Source organism: Mustela putorius, unplaced genomic scaffold, assembly GCF_011764305.1.
Source record: "Mustela putorius furo isolate JIRA1106 unplaced genomic scaffold, ASM1176430v1.1 tig00000873_pilon_pilon_pilon, whole genome shotgun sequence".
Lineage (NCBI taxonomy): Eukaryota > Metazoa > Chordata > Mammalia > Carnivora > Mustelidae > Mustela > Mustela putorius.
Window position 1 is genome coordinate 5,033,537 of NW_025421504.1, and position 23,240 is coordinate 5,056,776.

General features: G+C 46.4%; 1 protein-coding gene across 6 annotated transcripts in view; it reads left to right on the forward strand.

The window, feature by feature from the left end:
- RNF157 (ring finger protein 157) overlaps positions 1-23,240 on the forward strand; it is an 80,989-nt gene that overhangs the window by 40,638 nt on the left and 17,111 nt on the right. For 4 of the 6 annotated variants that reach the window (XM_045085871.1, XM_045085869.1, XM_045085872.1 and 1 more), the window contains 9 exons: positions 12,653-12,741; positions 17,124-17,270; positions 17,720-17,837; positions 18,277-18,343; positions 18,624-18,667; positions 19,046-19,093; positions 21,113-21,184; positions 21,691-21,850; positions 22,000-22,112. In XM_045085871.1, the coding sequence (XP_044941806.1) occupies positions 12,653-12,741; positions 17,124-17,270; positions 17,720-17,837; positions 18,277-18,343; positions 18,624-18,667; positions 19,046-19,093; positions 21,113-21,184; positions 21,691-21,850; positions 22,000-22,112 (858 nt within the window). Of the gene's footprint in view, positions 1-12,086; positions 12,286-12,652; positions 12,742-17,123; positions 17,271-17,719; positions 17,838-18,276; positions 18,344-18,623; positions 18,668-19,045; positions 19,094-21,112; positions 21,185-21,690; positions 21,851-21,999; positions 22,113-23,240 lie in introns of those variants that run through there. The other 2 variants (XM_013054408.2, XM_013054407.2) reach the window with 2 other exon arrangements.

Consider the following 23,240-nt stretch of genomic DNA (forward strand, 5'->3'; position numbering starts at 1 on the left):
GGTCCTGTGCTTGGTTTTCCTCAGTGGCTCGTGGGTTGTTCGGGGTCATGTCGTAGAAGTCCTGGTTGTTAGATCGCCAGGGCCGCAACCTTGCTTACCTCCTGTTCCACACTACAGAGTATCTCCCACTGCTTCTCCCATATCTTCCAGTCATAAGCTGAGAACCTCAAAAGAGCCTTCCAGTCACCGTGGTAGGAATTTCTATGTCTCCCCAAGAGCCTGCTGTCCTGGAGAGGTTGAATTCCGGTAGGGCACGTGGCAGATTTGCAGCAGCTCTCCTGGGTCACAACAAAATGAGTTACATCCTAATGCTGTTTCCTCCAGGTGCTTTGGGATTCACAGATAAGCGAGATTTACCTAATTGCTAATGTATGATTCATACGTTCATTTCTCTAAATACAGGCATACTTGTTTCATGGGGCTTCATCTTACTGCGGTTCGCAGATGCTGAGTTTTGTTTTCTGCTTTTTTAAGATTTTATTTATTTATTTGACAGAGGGCGACAGCGAGAGAGGGAACACAAGCAGGGGGAGCGGGAGAGGGAGAAGCAGGCTGACCAGGAAGCCGGATGCGGGACTCAATCCCAGGACCCCGGGATCATGACCTGAGCTTAAGGCAGATGCTTCACCACTGAGCCACCCAGGCACCCCAGATATTGAGGGGTTTTTTTGTTTTTTTGTTTTGTTTTGTTTTTTTTACAAATTAAACGTTTATGGCAATCCTGCATTGAGCAAGTTGTAACAGCATTTGTTCCCTTCATGCCCCATTGATTTGACTCACTTTATTACAGGGGGTCTGGCCATGAGCCCGCTCAAATCTGAGGTCTTCTTGCATTTGCAACTGTATTACAGGTAGAATTCTCTAAAGAAGATGGTGTTATTGTGGCACCTGGTTGGCTCAGTCCGTTGAGCATGGGATTCGGTTTCAGCTCAGGTCATGATCTCAGGGTCCTAACACATCGGGCTCTGCACTCCGCATGGAGGCTGTTTGTCCCACTCCCTCTGCCCCTCCCCCTACCGTATCTCTCTCTTTCTTTCTTTCTCTCATAAATAAATAAAATCTTTTTGAAAAAAAGAAGATAGTGTTATCACTAATGAAAATCACAAGTGATCACTGATGATCACCAATATTTTCATAGCACTGTATGAACCTTAAAACATTTCTTATTTGATTTTTAATTACCCTCGGAGATAGACGAGGGCTGTAACTCCCATTCTACAGATGAGGAGACTGATACCCAGAAACGATAAATTACTCCCCCGAGGTCTCACTGATCAGTAAATGCAAGAATCAAGGCCTGAAATGGGGTCTTCTAGCTCCTGGTGTTGCCATCACTTTATTAAATAGTCTCTTTTCCATTCTCTACTCTTAGCTCCTAGTTAAAGTTAAGTTTTTTAAAGTTTATTAAAAAACACTTGGCGGCGTGTATTTTCTAGTTACTCTGCGAACACTCTCGGTGCTAGCCTGCCACTTAGCCTGAGGGGCAGGTAGGATCCCGAGAGCCATCATGGGCCCTTTCTATGCTCTTATGAAGACCTCGCTGATGTATTCATACCTATTCCGGTCTTCTCCATGTTCTGGTCTAATCACTCTGGGTGATACGAAGACAAGTGCAACATGAATTTTTCCCCTCAAGTTTATAATCTCACAGGAAGATCAAACACATGCGCACACACGGGGAGGACGTGATACACACGTTGTACAGTTTCACAGAAGCTCTGAGAAAGGAACTTTATGACATAAGTTTGCTGACTTGGAAAGTGCCTCTACAACACTTGAACTTGTGGTTTGTTGGCTAGTGCCGTTTATTAACAAACCAGCACACAGAAATCTGCTGTGGTATTCGGCAGTGAAACTAAAGCATCTGTGTTGTAGGAATTTCCTCGAAATTTCTTTGAAACATACTGGAGCTCAGGGTACACTCTCACCCCTGTTTCCTGTTGTCGTCGGACACGCCGCCTTACGGGAAACTATGCTTACTGCTGTTGCATTTCAAAGAAAAATTTGGTTAGTTTTTTTCAAGATTTTAAAGAGGTGCATGGTGGCCTTAATTTATAATGAAACTCTTCTACAAATTCTATAAAAGTCAAAGATTCCTGAGTCCAATAACAGTTTGCTACATGTTCAGACTAGCGTCCCCAAGAAGCACCCTATTGCCACCTGTAAGATGGCCTTGCCGGGCCCATCAGGTCAGATGGCAGCCTCAGTCATCACAGAAGTCAGTCTTTAGAAGGCAGCACTGATTAATGAGCTTTGCATAAAGGTTGCTATCATACAAGAAGAGAACGTAGTCCCTAGCCGTTTTTCTGTTTATTCACAGTTTAAATGCTGGAAACACCATGAATGTATATCCTCAGCTAACCGGTACCTTAACATATGTTTAAAGAAAAGAGCAGAGCACGGGTGGCCTGAGCCGTTCACAGAAGTAATGATAATAATAAGAACCCATGGGCAGAGGTCATGGTCTCCAAAGTTATTTCATAATTAATAGCTAAGCCATTGTCTGCCGGCCTCTAACCTTCCCAGATGCTGGGGCTGGGGCCCAGGGGTCCCATTTCCCCATGACCCACAGTGCTGCCAGACTCCGCCAACGGAAGGTGCTGGAAGGGTGTGGGAGCAGAAGGGTCCCCCTCAGAAATCGAATAGGATCTGTGCCAAATTGGTAGATTGCTTTGGGTAATACGGACATTGTAACAGTGTTAATTCTTCCAATCCACGAGCGTGGAACATTTGTCTTCCCATTGGTCTGTGTCGTCTTCAGTTTCTATCAACTATACTTAAAAAGGAAAAGAGAAATTCCGAGTCCCAGGTTCATCTGGTGTCTGAGATCAGATAACCTCCACCTCTCCCCAACCCTGGAGGGGAGGGAGCTGCTTCCTGAGGTCACTCTCTGTCAGCTTAGGGTCCCCTTCTTGTGTGTGTGTGTGTGTGTTTTTTGTTCTCTAATGTCCATTGAACCAGTGCGTTATCTTAAATTCTGTTAAAATAACTGGTGTGGTTTCTATTTTCTAACTGGACCTTGATTAATAGAGCCCTTAATCTCACAAATTATGAGGTACAAATAGGAAGCACATATTACTGGTAAGGAAGTGGGGATTTACTGAGGTAGAGTGATTTGTCGGAAATTATATGACCAGTAGTGCAAGAGCCAAGACCTACACCTTCTACTGTGAGGTCCTCTGCTTTCCAGCGCATCTTAGCATTTCTCTTGCTGAATAACCTCTTACACAGCCCTGGTCCGTTCAGCCAAACTAAAAATTAGCATGGGTGCGTTACTACTTTTTTTCAAAAACTCCAGACTTTACTCAGCTTTCTTTTCACAAAGAAACCCAAACCAAAAAAAAAAAAAGGGGGGGGGGAGGGGTATGGAATCAACTACTACAGACTTCATTAGGACCACACTAGTTTTCCCACTCATGTCTCTCTTTCCAATCCAGGATTCCACATCACCTCCTGTCCCATCTCCATTTATCTGTGGTAGTTTCCTGGTTTTTCCTTATTTTTCATGACCTTGACAATTCTGAGATGTACTGGTTAGCTATTTTGTAGGACTTCCCTTGGTTCGGGTTTTTGGGTGTTTTCTCGTGATCACACCAGGGCTACAGATTTATTTTTTTTTTTTAAGATTTTATTTATTTATTTATTTATTTATTTGACAGAGAGAGATCACAAGTAGATGGAGAGGCAGGCAGAGAGAGAGAGAGAGAGAGAAGCAGGCTTTCTGCTGAGCAGAGAGCCCGATGCGGAACTCGATCCCAGGACCCTGAGATCATAACCTGAGCCGAAGGCAGCCGCTTAACCCACTGAGCCACCCAGGCGCCCAGGGCTACTCCAGGTGGTAAGTGCTCTGATAGCCCGGCTCAGTACTGCTGATGGTGACCTTGATCACTTGGTCAAGGTGGTGTCTGTCAGGTTTACCCACTATATATCTTTCCTTTTCCATAATTCATTTGTTAGAAGCCAGTCACTAAATCCTTGCTGAACTTTTGACTTCCCACTTAATTAGGGAGCTATGCTTTCTTAACAGGTTATTAACTAATGCTTAAAGAATCTTTGTATTAATGGTCAAGAATTACAAACCTAGGAGTCAGATTAGCGATGTTAGGAGATGTGACTGTATATTGCTTCTTGGGGAATTATTATCCATTGTACCATCTTTTGTCTTGTACTATGTTGAAACGTGGAACTTGGCTATTTTTAGTCTCAGAAAGCTTATGGTTAATGCCAGGACACCTATTTATTCTGGATGAACTGGAATCACCCCGACAGGCCCTGAAAGGCGATCAGAAGATCAGGGTCTTGATAGCTCGGGGGAAATCAGTAAAAAGAGGAAGAGCCCTAGAGACACAGTTGCTGAGAAGAGGGAAAATTGGAGATTTTAAAGGATGTAGCTGAAGGAGTGGAGATTTGCAAGAATGGGCCGAGAGGGGACAGGGGACAGACATGGAGTGAGAAGGGACAGGGGACAGACATGGAGAGAGGCGGAGATCTCAAGTAGGAGGCCAAGGAAGGGATGGGTTGGAACACAGAATGAGAGGGAAGCCAGTGACAAAAGTCGACCTTGGAGCTGGAGTGCATTTTGTCTCTGAGATTTACCTTCTGTATTCAGCCTATAAAGGTTATAGTTCTAGCTGCTAGATTTCACTATATGTAACACTTAAATGAGCTAAGGCTTTCGTACGAGCCAAGTTAGGTAGTTCAGTTGGGTTCTATAACCTTGGGTAGTTGCTGCTGTTAAAGCTGGCTGAAGAAGAGACAGAGCTCTCAAAACTTCTAGAAGTTTAGCAGGGCAGAGTGGAGCAAATGTCACCTTGTTAAATTAGCTGCAGAATCCGGATCATAATATTAATAACTTAGAAATTAAAGTTACCCAGACATACGCCATAGGTTTTTATTATATGCTCATTATATGGGGTTTCCAAATCTCAAGGTTAGCTGAAGAAAATAAGGATTACTTATTTTATTGTTACTCAGTAGGGTTACTGACTCAGAGTAACCGCTTTCTTCCTAGGGCTGTATCGGCAAATCGGTAGCCTCGCCAAACTCACCAGGCCTCACCAGGGCTGAGAACCTGTCATTGATTGGCTTGTAAACGTACCTAGTTCTGCATTTCATACTGTTGTCCTTTTTCTCAAGCCAGAGCGTATTTTCTCTCCAGGAATATGAGAGGAGACTTGACAACTCTTATAATTAATCTTAGACCTTATTTATGTCATGTTAGAGTCAGTATATTTCAGTGGGAGCACAGAAGGACCCCTTTAACTTGAAGACCAGCTTACAGTTTTTTGTTTTTGAAATAAGGAATGAAGAAGCCTTTGTTCCTCTTGCCCATCTTAGTAATTGGCCTGTTGAAAAATGACTGGAAAACTAACACTCGGTGACATTCATACACTTCTTTGGGGACAGAAAAAAAAAATATGTGTGCTATGTTTTAAAATACCTATTTTGACTAATACCGGTGCCTGTCTCTCTGGGCACATTCTTTATATATCCATTGTACCTGGCTATTTTTAGTCTCAGAAAGAGACTCTCTTTCTGAGAGAGATCTCTCACTTAAAAGTGGATTCTTACTTGTGAGCTAGGTTATGAGTCTTTCGACCAGATGAAATCTGGAAGTCAGGCGTTCAGAATGGAGTGCTTGTCTGAAAGGAGTCGTTTCTCTGACCATTAGTCATTATTGACCAACTTGCCAGAGGGAAAAGATGACTGTGCCACTTTAATAAAAGCACTTCTATTTTCCCTTTTAGAAGGGGGAAAATTATAACCCCTCCCTTAAAATTCTCTGGTGTCAAGCAAAATCCTTTCTATCTAAAAACAGCTCATCTTCAGAAAGGTACTTTTATTTTAGAAGCACAGAATGAGTGGGTTGGGCTTTATCTGGGTCCTGTTGTGGGGGGAGGGCGGAGTGTCTTGGCGAGAGCTTTCTATCAGTGGGGAACTGAAAGTCAAGTAGGTTTCAGTTGTCACCAAAGCAGTACACAGCAATGGTCATTGACCCAGATCTGTGTGATTTTATGGTGGGTGCTTTACTCTGCAGTGGATTTTTCATGCTTTTTTTTTTTTAATCACCTATTAGGGTGATTGGAGAGGATTGGTTAATTAAGAATAATCTCATCATAGGGTATAAATATTTTGGAAAAGGTCAACATTAGATGTGATGTCACATTGCCATGACATTGGTCCTGTGGGCTTCCTGCCAGGGGATCTTGCGGAGGAGTTAACAGACTATAAATAGACTGCCTTCTTGGATTGATTCCTTTGGTAACCAAACCTGGACGCCGAGCATCTTTGTGTTAAGGTCATCTTGTGACACCCTCTTAGTGTCTCCCTCCCATCTTTGATATACGTGAGAGGAGTGTCTTGCATGTTGTCAGCTTTGTGATCACTGGTCTTTCTACACTGGTGATTGACTCCCCACGAGGATTGGATGAGAAATCAGTGAAAAGGGGTTTTACTGCTGTAAATATAGCACATTTGACGTTCTGGTCTACAGCAGGCACAATACAGTCTGTCTCAGGGCTGCAGCTGGTTAAATAGGCAAATCTGTATTCATTTCACAGCGTTCAAGCCAAGACTAAACTGTTCTCCCCTGACGCTGATTTAAGAAAATGTTCTAAAGCATCACCAGTCTAAAAATACCCACTGGTAAGTCTTGGACACACTACACATCTGAGAAGAGGGGAAGTAGAGAAAACTGAGAAAATAAGCAGACACCAAATGAAAAGGAAGTGAAATTTAAATATAAAAGCCCTATAATCTATAAAAGAAAGCATTCATGTAGTGCTGTAAATGAGTTATTCATACGACCCCAGATGTTGGTTTCCATAGTAACTATTATTTGATTCTTTGGCACAAATATTACATATCTGCTAATATATAAAATGAGTACTTTTCTATTTTAATTATAGATTGTCTAAAATGATCTCCTTTCTCTTTGAAAGCAGGGTTTTGGCATTTGGAGCATTTTCTTTCCAAAATAAAAACTGAATTAGTGCATTTTAATTTGTTTTTCTCCTCCACCCTTCCCTCCCCCCATTTTTCGGCCTTTTTTCCTATTAAGATTCCTTTCAAGGAATGTTCATGGCATCATTGTTTATGATAGTGAAAACTAGAAACAGATCAAGTGTTCATTAGTGAAAGATTAGTGAGTACAGAATGGTAAGAAGTAGACTTCTCTAAAAACAACCCGGGCTCTTTGGAGACACGATCAGTTCCAGGTATGGAGAAAAACATGAGATTAACCTGGAATATCTTGTGGCCCTAGAAAGTAAGGACGTGCTCTCAAAATGATGGAGGCATCGCAAAGGACAGAGTAGCCAACTGAAAGAGCCCCCAGTGGCCATATCTGGGCTGCCATGTGTATATGACCCTGCCTGAAGCCAATGGAAAATGTTAGCAAATTATGTGTTTTTTTTTTTTTTAAAAAAAGATTTTATTTACTTATTTGACAGAGAGAGAGTACAAGTAGGCAGAATGGCAGGCAGAGGGAGAGGGGGAATGAAGGCTCTTCAAGGAGCAGGGAGCCTGATGCGGGGCTCGATCCCAGGACTCTGGGATCATAACCTGAGTCGAAGGCAGTTCCTTAACCGACTGAGCCACCCAGGTGCCCTGAATTATATTTTTATTTAAAAAAAAAAAAAAACTTTTTATTGAAGTTAGTTATTTTTCTGAATGACTGTAGTCCTTTTTATAGACTACTGGGAATTGTCCAATAATTTACAGCCAAAATAAGATACTTTATAACCTCATAGGCATTGTGATCATATTTTCTACAACAAAATCTGAGTGCATCTATTGGGGTGGTTTAACAAAATATCTGAAATTAGAATGGTTTAAAAAATCTAGGACGGGGCACCTGGGTGGCTCAGTAGGTTAAGTGTCTGCCTTCGGCTCAGGTCATGGTGCCAGGGTCTTGGGATCAGGCTCCGCATTAGGCTCTCTGCTCTATGGGAAGCTTGCTTCTCCCTGTCCCTTTACCTGATGCTCCCCCGGCTCACTCTCTCTCTCTCTCTCTCCCTCTGACAAATAAATAAATAAATTCTTTTTTTTTTTAAATCTAGGCTACATGGTTGATACATGTGCACACACACACTCGTTCAGCCTCTCACCTTCCGTTCAGTCTCAACGTGCAGTTCCTCATTTGGCCACTAGGTGGCACTTGGCCAGTGTCACGCAAGTGTAACAGGAAACGGATGAACACTGGGATAAAAGGCCTAAGAGGAACTTACTTGCTCAGTGTTCAGGCAGAACCTGGATGGGCAGTCCCCTGGGGCCCATTGAAGGAATGCATTTGGCTGAGCCTGTAGTATACTCCTGTCCTGGACTTGAGGTGTTCAGGATTTAAATGATTCTGAGACTTGGGCTAATTTCAGTACAGACACAGCAGGCCAGTCCTGGGAGGGTGATGGCCCAGATACAAGCTATGGCAGCTCCGGGCCCTACAGACAGAACCAAGAGAGGGGGCCTGCGCCCTCACTGAATCCCAGCCGAGGCGCGGAACTCAGGGCAAAGTGCGGGTGTTGAATGGATGGGTACGCATCTTTGTTCTTTAAACAGAGTTTCGCGGAGAAACCACTGTGTTCTAGAAATATCTATCAGTGCCACGCTTTTGAGCAGCTCGGCAGGAGGTGAGCCACGGCCGCTTCTGCTGCTGTTAGTGCTCTCTGGCACCAGTGTACCCTGAACGTACGTTCGTGTCTTCTGCCGGTGCTCTTAGATCTTACAAACGAAAGGGTTTTGTCCTGCTGTGCTCCAAGAAAGCTTTTCTCTAAGACCTTAGATACTCCAGTTAAAATGTGAAAGGAGTACGGTATTAGGTGTGCTTTTGTCTGAACTGCTGGCTAAGCATAAGGATATAATCCGGAGTTGTGACTGGCTTCCAGAACCTGAACAGGATTTGGTATCTTTTGCAGTGAGTGTTTAAGTGTCAGACTCTCTGCACTGTGCTCAGGCTCCTGGAGAACTCGCGGGATCAGAGCAGCGTCCCCTGCACGAGCTGAGGCAGCTGCCATGGTGGAAAGCCATGACTTTGCAGTCAATTCCCGGTTCTGGGTTCCAATCCTGACGCTGCCACTCGTTAGCCCCGGATCTCCAGTAATTACACAAATCTTTAGAATCGTTTTTTTTGTCTGAAAAATGAGGATGTCAGTCCTGACATTCTTCGTTTATCTAATCAACCAACCCATTTTCGAGCTCCTCGAGGACCTGTCAGTCTGGTGTGCACGGCAAACATGTCTCTTAGTGTTGAACATATTAAATAAGAATGTATTTCTTAAATTTATTTTTATTCTTAAAAAGATTTTATTTATTTATTTGAGAGAGGGGGGTGCACATGAGCAGAGGGAGAGGGAGAAGCAGACTCCCTCGCTGAGCAGGGAGCTGGACATGGGGCTCGATCCCAGGACCCTGCAATTGTGACCTGATCCAAAGGCAGATGCTTCACCAACTGGGCCACTCAGGCACCCCAAAGAAGAATGTATTTGATCTGAAGGTTGTGGGGTGCCTGGGTGGCTCAGTGGGTTGGGCCTCTGCCTTCGGCTCTGGTTGTGATCTCGGGGTCCTGGGATCGAGCCCCGCATCGGGCTCTCTGCTCAGCAGGGAGCCTGCTTCCCCCACTCTCTCTGCCTGCCTCTCTGCCTACTTGTGATCTCTGTCAAATAAATAAATCTTTAAAAAAAATTTTTTTTTAAAAAGAAACTGGAGGTGGAGAGTGGTGATGGTAGCATGACTTGTAAATACAGCAGGCCGCAGAACTGTGTGCTTAACATGCTGAAGGTGAACATGTTATGGGTATTTTATCACAGTTAAAGTAAGATGAAGAAGTACGTAGCTAAAGAACCCAGCCTGATCCTGGCACGTCATAGATACTCAGTAAGCATCCGCCAAGTTAGAGAATGAGTGGTGACAAGGAAGGACCAAACAGAGTTTTTTCTCCCAGATACAAGTATTCCGACACAACTAGGCCAGTCAGGGGGAAGAAATGGCCTTTTCGATCTTGTACAAAACATGCCACCCCCAGGCCCACGGGTGGAGGAAGACTGCCAGGCCTTGTGTAAGGTCAATCCTGACTTCTTGCCTCAAGCTCAAGATGGCCTTATGGAGTGCCTTCCCATTTCTCAGACACTGTTCTGGGCTACAGGAACTGAACAGCCTCATGAAGGATATCTACATGCAGTTTCTAGAATTCTGTTTCACTTTTCAGTGATGAACAGGCTTTAGGTAAAGACTAGTGCAGAGACTAGAGGACCAGACCTTCAAGGTCCAGTGCCTTTCTGACAGAGAATGGAAGCTCCAGGGTTACTCCAAGTAGAAGACGAAGAACTCTCATCTTTCTTTTTCCCTTTCCTTTTGTTTTTCTTTTTTGGGGGGCGGGGAAGGGTAAAGAATGAAAGAAGAATCATCTTTTCTTTTTTTTAAACTCAGGTAGGATTTATGGGTAACTCCCAAGTACCTGTGTAAATGAGTATGATTAACTTTGCTACTCCAGAAAAAAATTTTAATCCCAAAGTCATTTATTTTGGCTTTAGAATAGACTAGCATTTGTGTCGGATTTTCTTGCCTAATTACTTTTTGCTTAAGCTTATTTTAAAATTGTTTTAAATTCCTTTAGTGTGACAGCCTAGGAAAGTGGGGGGTGGGGAAAACGGGTCACAGATAGGATCTGAACTAGAAATTGCAGCTTTCCTATAGAAAAGCCTCCTCATATGCTGCCAGTGGGAGAGCAACACTGGAATCAGCTTTCTGGAGAACAATTTGGCAAAATATTTTTTAAAGTCTTAAAAATATGCTTTCTCTTTGATCCAGTAATTCCACTTCTAGGAATTTGTCCTAAGGAAGTAATCAAACAAGCACGCAGAAATGGAGGAACAAGGCACTCACCACAACATCTGTATCGGCAAAAAAAGAAGAAAACAAGTGTAAAGCCAATGGAAAACATTGAATACTATGAAACTGATTAAATAAACAATGTCCCTTTCTCCAATGCAGTAATAATGTTGTCTGATTATAGACTTTTGAAACATTTACCACATCTTTCTAAGTGAAAACGAGAATAAAACAGTGGGCACAGTTTGAAACTGTGCCTAGACACAGAGGATGTTAGGGGAGTAGATGGCTGGATGCGAGGCTGGACGCCTGTCTGCAGAGACACATCCTACAGAGTCAACCTTAGTGTTGCCAAGTGGTGAAATTGTAGCCAATTTTATATTTTGTGTGTTTTTCAAACTTTCTGCTTGAACTTGTATTACTTTGTAATTAGAAAAACGAACAGTCCTAATATTTTAAAAGAATATACGTGTAGTGTATCAATGAATAAGGTCAGTATTGCTGTATAATACCCGCAAAGTGGGTGACCTAAACACGCGTAACGGAGACTAAATGTGTTTACTTCAGCATCTCATTCATGCAAGTGAATTACCAACAATCATACTGAACACATAAAATCAGATGTTCCTTAGGTTAAATTATGTTTCCCAAGAAAAAGAACCGCATTCAGCAAAAATCTGTGAAGGTACAGTTAGGGGATCATGTGGGTGTCCTATTTCTGATCCCAGCGCTAGGAGGTAGGAATACTACAGAACTAGGAATACTACAGTTTCACCAAGCTACAAAGACTGGCCAGTGGGTTTTCTCGGAATTTTGTGTAAAAAATGTTTATTGTCCAGGGCACCTGGATGGCTCAGTGGGTTAAGCCTCTGCCTTCAGCTCAGATCATGGTCTCGGGGTCCTGGGATCGAGTCCCACATCGGGCTCTCTGCTCGGTGGGGAGCCTGCTTCCCCCTCTCTCTACCTGCCTCTCTACCTACCTGTGATCTCTGTCTGTCAAATAAATAAATAAAATATTAAAATAAATAAATAAAAATAAAATAAAAAATTTAAAAAATGTTTATTGTCCAGATAACACTGGAACAATACTGACAGCGTTTAAAAATCATTCTTAATTGTCTGAAAGCAAACTCCACTTAAGTCTTGTACTGTGTCCCTCTCCGTATCTCAATTTCATCATCCACAACTCCCCATCCCAATGGGGAAAGAGTGAAAGTGGAAGGTAAATGACAGACAATCATAAACCTTTGATGACCCCAAAATAGCTCTTGGCTCCCATGTTCAAGAACTCTGCTTTATATAACCAGCTGCGGGGGGGGGAAATTTGTTCTTCACTGTTTGCAGCCTCGGCTCTGTACACAGGATGGGGTTCTCTTTTATTTGCAGTTCCTAAATGCCAAAGACACCATGCGGCTTCACAGAAGGAAAAAACCTTGCAGGTCTGGCTCCCTGCTGTCTCAGGTCAGATGGAAAAGCCTTTTGTGATTAACTCGGCCACAGTGTGTCCTTTGGTATTTGGAACTTCAGTAGGAGTTTTTATTAGCTATCCACATTTTGAATGCTGACTCAAATAAGCTGCCTACAGTGGAAAAAGCAGATAAACCTAGGCCTTTTGACGCCAAACCGAATCCCCGTTCGCCCACTGGCCATGACCTTGAGCAAGTTCACTTAACATGTCGGTCTCGGTGTCGTCGCTTAATTAGGAGAGTTGTGCCTTCCTGTCTCACCTTGAAAGGCGGTTCTTTGTCAGCCCTGAAGCTTTGTGCCAGTGGGGGACAGTTACCCATCTCTCTAAACACACTGCCTCCTCCCACTTTGTTTCTGACAGTTTCCTTACGCTGCCCCGCCTCCCCAAGAGCCCGTGAAGACTCTGAGAAGCCTGGTCAACATCCGGAAGGACACGCTGAGACTCGTAAAGTAAGTTCCCCGGGGCGGCGGGGGGGCTCACCCAGGTTCTAGGGGCAGCACAGCCAACTCCCCCCAGAGACTTAGGAAGCAGTTTCTGCCAGATGCAGAGTCTGATCCCCGCAGGGCTTAGGAACGTGAACCCCTCCCCCGGCAGTGACAGAGCAGTCCCCGTCCATGGAGATTAGGTCTCCGCGCATCCAGATTGTTCAGAACTTGGCATCTGTGTTTGTGGAGGACTTGTTCCTTTCCTGGAAGCAGTCCTTATTGTCCTTGTTTTACGATTTTTTTTTTTTTTAAAGAATTATTGAGGGAAAAACTGAATTTTGCAGCTGCTTCAGCAAGCCTAGGGGAAAATGGGATATTTGAGGTTGGAATAGAAAATCCTTGTTTTCCTGCTTACATTTACTCGTCATCTCCTGTGTCCTCCCTCTGAGGAACTCGTAGTGCTGATTGGTTAAATCGTCATCGGTATTAATTCCCGTCAACATTTGCCTTCTCTGTGCCATTTCTAAGACAGTGTCATTTTGACCCTGTTCCTCCGAGTAGCAGGCCGGTCTGCTGAGGCGCTCTCTGGTGCCCTGGGAAGACAGATTTGGTAAGGGCAAATCACAGGTCCCAGATTTCTCTAAATGGACAAGGAAGATGTCAGTCCTGTTAGTATTAGGAAGTTTATTCCTCTCAGATAATTGTTTTAATATAACTTCATGAAGGTATAACTCACATGCTGTACCATTCGCCCTTTGAAGTGTACTGTCCAGTGGTTTCTAGTATATTCAGAGTTGTGCGATCATCACTACTGTTGAATTTTAGAACAGAAGAGACCCTGAGCTCACTGGGGGTGAGTCCACACGTCCCCCGAAACCCTCTTCCGGACCTAAGCAACCGCTAATTTACTGTCTGTCCTTCGATCTTCATTTTTATATTTCATTTGTCCCTGAAGTTTTGACTGCTTCCCCAACTATTCCCCCAGCCCTGGAGTCCGCCCTGGGGACCAGGCAGCCGTGGAGGGAGGTGCTCTGCCGGGGAGCTGCCCGCAGCTGGGCCGCGCCCTCCCTGGGGCCCTTCGCCCTCCCTTGGGGGGCCCCGCGGCAGCAGAATGGATTGAGGCTCCCGAGGCCAGACTGCGCCTTGTTTCTCTCTCCTCACACGTGGCTGTGGCTCAAGGGCCGGGGCTCCAGCAAGTGCCGTGCTGGGAGGCGCTCGCTGAACCCGCCTGCCTGGAAGCCGAAGACCAGCCTGCTTCCCAGCTCTTCCCAGCTGCCCGCGAGCACCGCGATCACACTCGTCCTCCAGCTTCAGGCTTCCCACCGGTAGAGACACCTTTCATGGCTGTTGTCAAGGTTCAAAAGATAATGGGAGAGAAAACACCTGCTATTCCATAACCGTTAGACTGAAGTGTGTTCTTGCTCTTTTTTTCCGAGATTACGGGAATAGGGTAGATTCTGAGTCACAGACTTCCAGGGAAAGATGGATGATTGAACATCTTTTGCTTCCAGTCAAAACCCGCCAGTAAGAGCATTGTTTAAAAGGATTAATCCAGGGCACCTGGGTGGCTCAGTGGGTTAAGCTGCTGCCTTCGGCTCAGGTCATGATCTCAGGGTCCTGGGATCGAGTCCCGCATCGGACTCTCTGCTCAGCAGGGAGCCTGCTTCCATCTCTCTCTCTCTCTCTCTGCCTGCCTCTCCATCTACTTGTGATCTCTCTCTATCAAATAAATAAATAAAATCTTAAAAAAAAATAAAATAAAAAAATAAAATTATAAAAAAAAAAAAAGGATTAATCCAGAAGGACTGGGGGGATGAGAAAGGAACGCCAGCAGTGTGGTGTAGGGATGAGAACAAAGGCAAGTGTTAAATAACTTAGCAGGCTGCGGAGGTGAGGATCCTGAGGATCCTGAGTGAGCAGACGGAAAAGCTGATAATCACCCACTTAACTGTTACCCCCAAGGGCTCAGGAACTGGCGGTACCAGGAGCTCTGGACGTGAGGTGGAAGGCGAAAACGAAGACGATTGGTGGGAAGCCCGCTGAAGGGGCCATCAGATCCGCTCCCTTATGCTGCACAGCCAGAGCTTCCCTCCCCACACCCCGGCCCAAGGCCGGCAGCCGATTCTCAGTGGAAAAGTTAAAACACAGACTCCGGACTCAGGGGACCCCGGCAGAGCTAAGGTTGAGCTCAGCACTAAAAATGGGGGTTAAGTGAATTTAGGAACCTGGATGTTGAACCCTCCAGCCTGCCCTTCTCACATCTTCTGCCCCTAGGCCCTTGTCCAAAGAGAGGAACACTGTCTCTGAGGAGTAGGACCCTCCCGGACAGGAAGACCAAAGAGAATGGCTTTGGAGATTCTTCCAAAGACCCAGATCGGGCCCTGGGGAAGCCCAGGGTCTCCAAACCACACCATGTACTCAGAGTTCCAATCAGTGGTCTTTTTTTTTTTTTTTAAGATTTTATTTATTTATCAGAGAGAGAGGCGGGGGGAGAGAGCGAGCACAGGCAGACAGAATGGCAGGCAGAGGCAGAGGGAGAAGCAGGCTCCCTGCTGAGCAAGGAGCCCGATGTGGGACTCGATCCCAGGATCCTGGGATCATGACCTGAGCCGAAGGCAGCTGCTTAACCAACTGAGCCACCCAGGCGTCCCTAAGATTTTATTTATTTATTTGACAGAACATAAGCAGCGGGAGAGGGAGAGGGAGAAGTTGGCTCCCCGCTGATCAGGGAACCTGACGTGGAGCTCTATCCCAAGACCCCAGGGTCATGACCTAAGCCAAAGGCAGATGCTTAACTAACTGACCCACCCAGGCGCCTCTGGGGTTTTAAATGTCTTAAATAGGAGCAGACAACCAAAGATTCTTAGATGCATAGGAATGCCTATAATATGAAAGACGGGCAGAACAAACCAACAGGAAAAAAAAAAAAAAAAAGACTCAGAAATTAAAAACGTAGTAGCCGAAATGAAAAAGCCAATGAAACAGAAGAGGAAAAGTCGAAATAGTCCAGAAAGTGGGACCAAAAGGTTGAGATACAGAAAAGAGGAAAGATACAAAGAATAAAGGTCCCACATGCAACTAATGGTTCTGGAAAGGGAAGAGAGAATATAGAAGGAAGGAGATCACCATCAACGACTGAAGAAGTTAAGAAAACTTCCCAAAACCAGAGGGCCTGAGTTTCCAAATGGCAGGGACCCCTGGAGCGCCCAGCCCAGTGGGTGGTAAGGCAGAGATCCGACATCAGAGGAAAACAGGATCCTCTTGGGAGCAACGCCAGAAGCTGAGAGATAATGCGCCAATGCTCCAAATGTCTTTTTTAGAAGTTATTTATACCCTAGAACCCCTTATTCAACCAGACTTTCAATGCAGTGTGACTGGAGAGTAAAATCTCTCAAGGAGTGGATCCTTCCAACACATCCTTTTCCAGGAGGCTAGTGGAAGAGGAGCCCTGCCGCAGGGCAGGCGTACCCGGAGGAAGAAGGCAGGAGATGTGGGAAAGAGGTGGCGGGCCCTCCCCAGGGTCATGGGGGAGGCTGGTTCTGAGAGGCTGTGTGCAGGCTCAGAGCGCCTGGGGTCCAGAGAGCATCTCGAGAAGACAAAATGCACGAAGCGCTTGGTGCTTTTGAACGTGGAGAGAGACATGTAACCAGCCAGCAGAGGACTAGGGTGTGGGTGAGTGAAAAGGACACAGGACACTGAGCCACTGAAGCAGGAAATGAGCCCAGACTCCAAGAAAAACTGGCGCAGGAAAAGACAATCAGCGACCACTCTGTGGCTAAGCTGATCATGTTAATATAAACCCAGTAATGCAGACACAAAGGTGCTGAGCTCCCGGAATCATGAAGTACACACTTGGGGGCAGGGGGCGTACTCCTATGGGGCCGCTTAAGGGAAGAGAAGGAAATCCTGGCTCCCGTGGTAGGAGGTCCACGGATAACACCTGAAACTGAAGTCAAGAATCACACAAGCATGTTCTGTAGGAACACACAGTGAATGCCAAAATGGTCAGCTGGAAGAGGTAGAGATGGTCTCTGAAAAGGAGGAGGGGACGGGTGGGGCCTGCTGCTTTTGTGACAAGCCTTGTGGAAACTATGTGAGTAGAAACTTTGATTACAGTCAAAACAAAACAAAAGGGGGTCTGGCCAATGCCCAAGTGTTCACGGTAGCACTACCAAAATGCCCCCCTGTAGTGGTCTTGAGGAACTCAGCCGTTGTTCAGATTGAAGACGTGGGCGTTAAGTTTATGACCATGGAGAGAAGCTCATAACGTAGTAAGTTTAAATACACATGTGTGCGTGTCTGTGTGTGTGTCTCTGTGTGTCTGTGTGTGTCTGTGTCTGTGTGTGTGTGTATTTAAAAATACTGATTTGGTCTCGGCAAAGTGCTGAGTCTTTGTGGTCTCCCAGGTGTGCGGAGGAGGTGAAGACCGCTGGAGAAGAGGCCGGCGGGGCTAAGGTCCACTACAACGTGGAGTTCACCTTCGACACGGATGCCCGGGTGGCCATCACCATCTACTACCAAGCCACGGAAGAGTTCCAGAATGGGATTGCCAGGTGAGAACAAGAGACCAGGTGAGCCGCGTCCTCCCCAGACGGGCGAGGGTCCACGTCCCCCACTCGCCCATGGAAGAAAATCTTCTTCTACCACGTGAGGTGAAATCTGGCTCCTGAATTTGGGTTTTCTTTTCTAGAGCCTCCACCTTTTCACCTTTTCCCTTCAAACTGTGCCATCATGTGTCGTGGCAAGGGGCAGCGGAACCTTTATGTCATCAAGATGCTATTAAACATCCATTAAGCTGCCTTTTTGGGGATGGTGGGTTGAATGGATAAGTTTAGCGGCATGATCGAGCAGGAGCAAAGAAAACAGACAATGAAGGAAATATTTTCTGTCCTCTCCTCTTCTGTCCCTAGAGCCTGTTGATGTTGAGACCCGGCATGCGTGGGACAGAGGAACCGGTCCCTCCGTCTGGGCCAGATACTGACTTTCACTCTTTGCTCAACAGCTACATCCCCAAAGACAACAGCCTGCAGTCGGAGACGGTGCACTACAAGCGCGGGGTCTGCCAGCAGTTCTGCCTGCCCTCCCACACCGTGGACCCCTCCCAGTGGGCAGAGGAGGAGGTGAGTGGCTCTGGGACCAGGCAGCAGGCTCCTGGGCGGAGGCGCAGGAACAGGGACCTAGGGCCTCATCCGGACTACAGCCGGCCGGTCCCCTGTCCCCCGTGCTCGGAGACCACACTGTCCTTCAGCCCTGTGACTCCTTCACACCCTTAAGATAGACCCAACGCCCTTAACTTTTCTGTTCCAAAGGAGCCCCTTCACCTCAGATACTTGGAGAAAGCCAGGAACCTGCAAGGAACCTGTGAAGTTAGAGGGTGTCATAGCCACAAGGCTTTAGAAAGAGACAGGGGCCTCCCACGGGACAGACTCAGGTGGTCACGAGGTTGAGGAACGAGAGCACAGATGACTTAATGCCTCTTGATGACGTCTCCCTCCCTGATGGACACTGTGTCATCTCAACATGCTAAGTCCTTTTTTCTTTCCTTTTCTTTCCCTTTAGCTTGGCTTTGATCTGGACCGAGAAGTTTACCCTTTAGTGGTCCACGCCGTGGTGGATGAAGGGGACGGTACGGGCCCCTTTATCTTCTTTCGCTGTACACGCTGCCCTTTGGTGGTGCACGAGCCACAGGCCCTCTCCGTGGGGCCCGGGCAGGCGGTCCCTGGGTCCCTGGGTCCTCAGGCGGGCGAGAGCAGCATGGATTACAGAATGTGCCCCTTCTCACAGCCCGGAGCAGCGGTTCGCCGGGCACAGGGAATCGGGGGAGGTAGAAGGTAGAAGACCCACGAGGTGTGTTGTTGTGCTTTCTTCCTCATCCATGTGCCTTTATTTACTTACTTATTTTTCAGAGTATTTTGGCCATTGCCATGTACTGCTGGGCACTTTCGAAAAGGTGAGTAACTTTACGGGACCTCGCTTTATTACGTTTAACTGGCTTTCGTGTGGGGTCTCGGGCTGCCCTGTTTGCTGCTGCCTGAGTTGCAGCAGGATGGGTCCGGCTCAGAGGCTGTGGTCAAGCCAAAGGAGCCTCACACCGGGGGCTGCCCCTGGGTCTAGTGCCAGCCCTGCTACCAACTCGCCACGTGGCCTGCAGCTCTGAGCCCTTGGTTTCCTCTTCTTAAAATGGAAAAGTCACACTGGATACTTGGAAGGCCCTGCGGGTGTGAGGGAAGCGTCTGTAATCCCACACGTGTATACTTGAGGGCAGCAACCAAGAACACCTGTGCCTTCTCGCCCTCCTTCGGGTCATAACGGTCCTCTTTCATTCCAGCACACAGATGGAACTTTCTGCGTCAAGCCCCTCAAACAGAAACAAGTGGTAAGTACTGGACAGCCAGGGCTCCTTGGTGTCCCCACACACTTTTGATCACTCTTTCTCTTTTTTTCTCTTTTGCTAAGCACCCTTCTTTCTCTCCCACCGACCCCCCCCCTTTTTAATCAAAGAAAAGTGAAAAAGGGAGTACTTTTGTGTGTTAGAAACTCCTTGGGAGGCCTGAAAGGAATACTGATTTGGGGCGTCTTTACTGTTCCAGAATTGTGGGTGTTGAGGCGCCCGTTATCTGAGCAAAGGACTTAAGAAATGAAAGGACAAGATTTGTCTCTTGACATTAGGTTTCGGGAGAGTTCCTTTTATTCAAAATGCCAGGGTGAGAAGCATTCCAAGCTGAAGGTCCAATTCAGAGCCAATTAGGGCCCTTGGCTTAATTCATCCCACCACTGCTTTTCTAAATCCCAAGTTTACTGGCCATCTGCCCCCTTCCCAGAATGACCAGCAAGTTATGTGTGTGTCTGCTCCTAACCCCCACTGGGTCCCAGCACTTTATTTTTCCCCACTTTTGCCCAAGTGGAAGCAGAGTCAGTGAGGAGGGGAGAAGGGGGTCCGGGGCATTGGCAGGACCCCCTGCAGGTGGGGTGGTAAGGGTCTGAATTCTGTATTGTTCATTCTTGGGGGTTAAGTGTTCTCCTCTCTTCATGAGGTCAATAGCAGTCAGTAACACCTGAACATAAATTTGTTGATAATATCCTTTCCAATTTAATCGATCAGTAAGTTGAAACAAGTTTTGAAAGGCAGAGGAGAAAACAGATCCTGAGCCCAGGATACTGCCTAGGAAGGCCAAGCCTTGGTGAGTTGGCTCATGGGGAGGCCTGGTTCTCCAGGATGCCTAGAAAGGCTAGGGTCACTGAAGGTAAATGATTTGTCTATTTTCCTTTTTTTTTTTTTTAAGATTTTATTTATTTATTTGACAGAGATCACAATTAGGCAGAGAGACAGGCAGGCAGAGAGAGAGAGAGGAGGAAACAGGCTCCCCATTGAGCAGAGAGTCTGATATGGGGCTCGATCCTAGGACCCTGAGACCATGACCTAAGCTGAAGGCAGAGGCTTAACCCACTGAGCCACCCAGGTGCCCCTGACGTTGAGGTTTTAAAGGGTTAGGGCCAAGAAGGCTCCTTGGCCATGCGGGTGGTGGGGTGGCTTGTGCAGGTGCAGGGGCTCAGTTGTCTCCCCTTCGAGATCCTACTGTCTTTCTGTCTCTCCTCATGTTTTCCTCCCACTCCTCCCCTTGCCCGTTTCTCCTCTTTCTTTCTCTGTTCCATTCTTTAATAATAAAAATAATAAAATTGTTAAAGATTTATTTCTTGGGGCGCCTGGGTGGCTCAGTGGGTTAAAGCTTCTGCCTTCAGCAGGTCATGATCCCAGGGTCCTGGGATCGAGCCCCGCATCGGGCTCTCTGCTCAGCGGGGAACCTGCTTCCTCCTCTCTCTCTGCCGGCCTCTCTGCCTCCTTGTGATCTCTGTCTGTCAAATAAATAAATAAAATCTTTAAAAAAAAAAAAGATTCATTTCTTTACGGAGCACCAGGGTGGCTCAGTTGGTTAAGCGTCCAACTCTTGAGAGGTCTCTGATCAGGTGCTTACCTGACTGCGCCACCCAGACGCCCCCCCCCATCCCTTTATTTTTGAAATGTCCGCACTTCATGTCTGTTACATAGCCAACACTTTAATTTTGATGCGTAGGCTCCATCCTTTTGCTAGTCTCTGCCCTTCTTAACTCTGCTTTCCTGTCTGTGACCTTGAGCTGCGGTACTCAAATTAGTGTTGCATTCGTGAACTTTTGTGCTCCCTCTTGGGCAGAATGGTGGGTGGATTAAACATTTGATTTTCGTTTCCCTGTCAGAGGGAAAACGTAAGTAAATAAGAGCACCCTTTACTTGTCTAGGCCTTTGATTTTTTTCATTGTAAGTCAGTAGCCCCTGGTTACCAGCGAAGGTTGAGGGACGAGTTCCCACTTTCTCTCTGTCCAGTCAACCTACCCTTGAACTTTGCTGTTTGCTCTTCAGGTAGATGGGGTCAGCTACCTCCTTCAGGAGATCTACGGAATCGAAAACAAGTACAACACACAGGATTCTAAGGCAGGTTCTACCCCAAATTCTGAATGTGCTTTTCCTGGGAGGCGGAGGGAGAAACGCTTTGGTGAAACTCCGATCCAGGGAGTCGGTGTGCTGAACTCTGGAATCAGTTTGGTCCGAGGAGGGGATTTTCTTCCTCATTCCAGATGCTTATGCTTATATCGCTCTGGAAATGAAAAGCTTCGGCAGGTTTGGATGAGTTCCCCTGCAGAACCCCGGCCGCCCATTACCGGGCTCCCTTGCAGTGTTCCTGCATGCCCCCCCCCGCCCCTCCCTGTGGGGTCTCCTTACACCGCCGCCCCGACAGTCTGATCCCCTAGGACAGCTTGAGAGAAGCAGCTCCCAGAATAAGGGAAACCCAGTATGCGAATGCGCATGCGAAAGTCCAAAGTAAATGTAGGATATGGTTCTCGCCCCTTGTCTCCGCTCTTCAGGCAAGCTGCTTGCAAAGAACAGAGAGGACACGAATGTCTTTGTGTCACTGGCTACGTTTCTATCTCCCGGGACAGGTGGCTGAGGATGAAGTAAGCGATAACAGTGCTGAGTGTGTGGTGTGTCTCTCAGATGTCCGGGACACCTTGATTCTGCCCTGTCGTCACCTCTGCTTGTGTAACACGTGTGCCGACACCCTACGCTACCAAGCCAACAACTGTCCCATCTGCCGATTGCGTGAGTCCCAGAGCCCTAGGCCGAGACCCGCTGGGAGGGTCTGCAAACTGCCCGCCCCTGGGAGGGGGAACTGTGGTATCTGCCCGGGGTTCCCGTTCATCCTGACTCCTGTTATCAGGATGGCCTGATGATCTGTTCCCTTCTTGTAGCCTTCCGGGCGCTGCTTCAGATCCGGGCCATGAGGAAAAAATTGGGCCCCTTGTCCCCAACCAGCTTTAACCCCATCATCTCGTCCCAGACGTCTGACTCAGAGGAGCATTCGGTGAGTTGGGCCGGGCACCGGGACCCCCCGGGAACCAAGCGCTCTGGTCCCCTCGCTAGCACTATGCACCCTTCATCCTTCTCTACCTGACTTTGCAACAAGTAATTAAACCTTGGCACGCTGCAGTGTTCAGTAAGCTGGCTGAGGTCACATTGTGTTAAAACCAACCAGTATTACAACGGAAAATTGGATACTGATCATTAAATCCCCCTTTTCCTCCCTGGAACTCAGCATCCAGTTAATATTTACCCTGCCTGGAGCCGGCAGCTCCCAGCCTCACCCTAGTCCGGAGCTCCCCCGCCCCAAGCAGGAACAAGGGGGTGATTGTTTTGCATTTGAATACAATTCACTATGTTTATCTGGGTCCTTGAAGGAGGTGACTGTTTTTCTTGATCCTATTTCTTGGCTCCAGCAACTGGGAGCCAAGTGGATGACACACTTCACTTCCGTGTCCTCCCCCCCCACCCAAAAGAGATAGTGCTGGAAGGCAGCCTCGAGGCCGTGCGGTCCTAGCAGACGCCATCTTCAGATTCACTCACGAGTGGAGGAAAGTCGTCCTTCCATACGTGGTATTAGGATAACTAGTTAGCTATTTAGGGAGGAAAAATCAGCTTAGCACTTCACTCCTTACCAGATTAACAAATAAATTCCAGACGGAGTAACTCGTTAACTATATTAAAGCAAGACTACAATAAAGCAGAAGCAAAGTAAACCAAACATTAAAAACTGAGAATAAATTTTGGGTGATTCTTTAGTTGGCTTTGAATGGGAGAGGACTCTCCAAACTTAAAATCAGAAGAACGCTACAGAAAAAAAAAAAAAAAGTGTAGATTTTACCACATAAAAATATTAAAAGTTCAGATGAGTAAAAAGGATTAAAATTAAAAGGCAAACCATGAATCATTTAAAGAAAAAAAAATGTCTTCACAACGTTTATAGCAGAGAGAAGCCTAATATCTTTGCCGTGGCTCCTATGAATCAAACAGAAAATAAATGGACAAAGGATATTATTTAAGATTCTCAGGAGTGGGGAAAAAAATTAAGATTATAAAAAAAATCCTCAGAAGAGGATGCTTAGCTGGTTAAATATCTTATTTTTTAGTTAGCCATATGAAAAATCTTCAATAT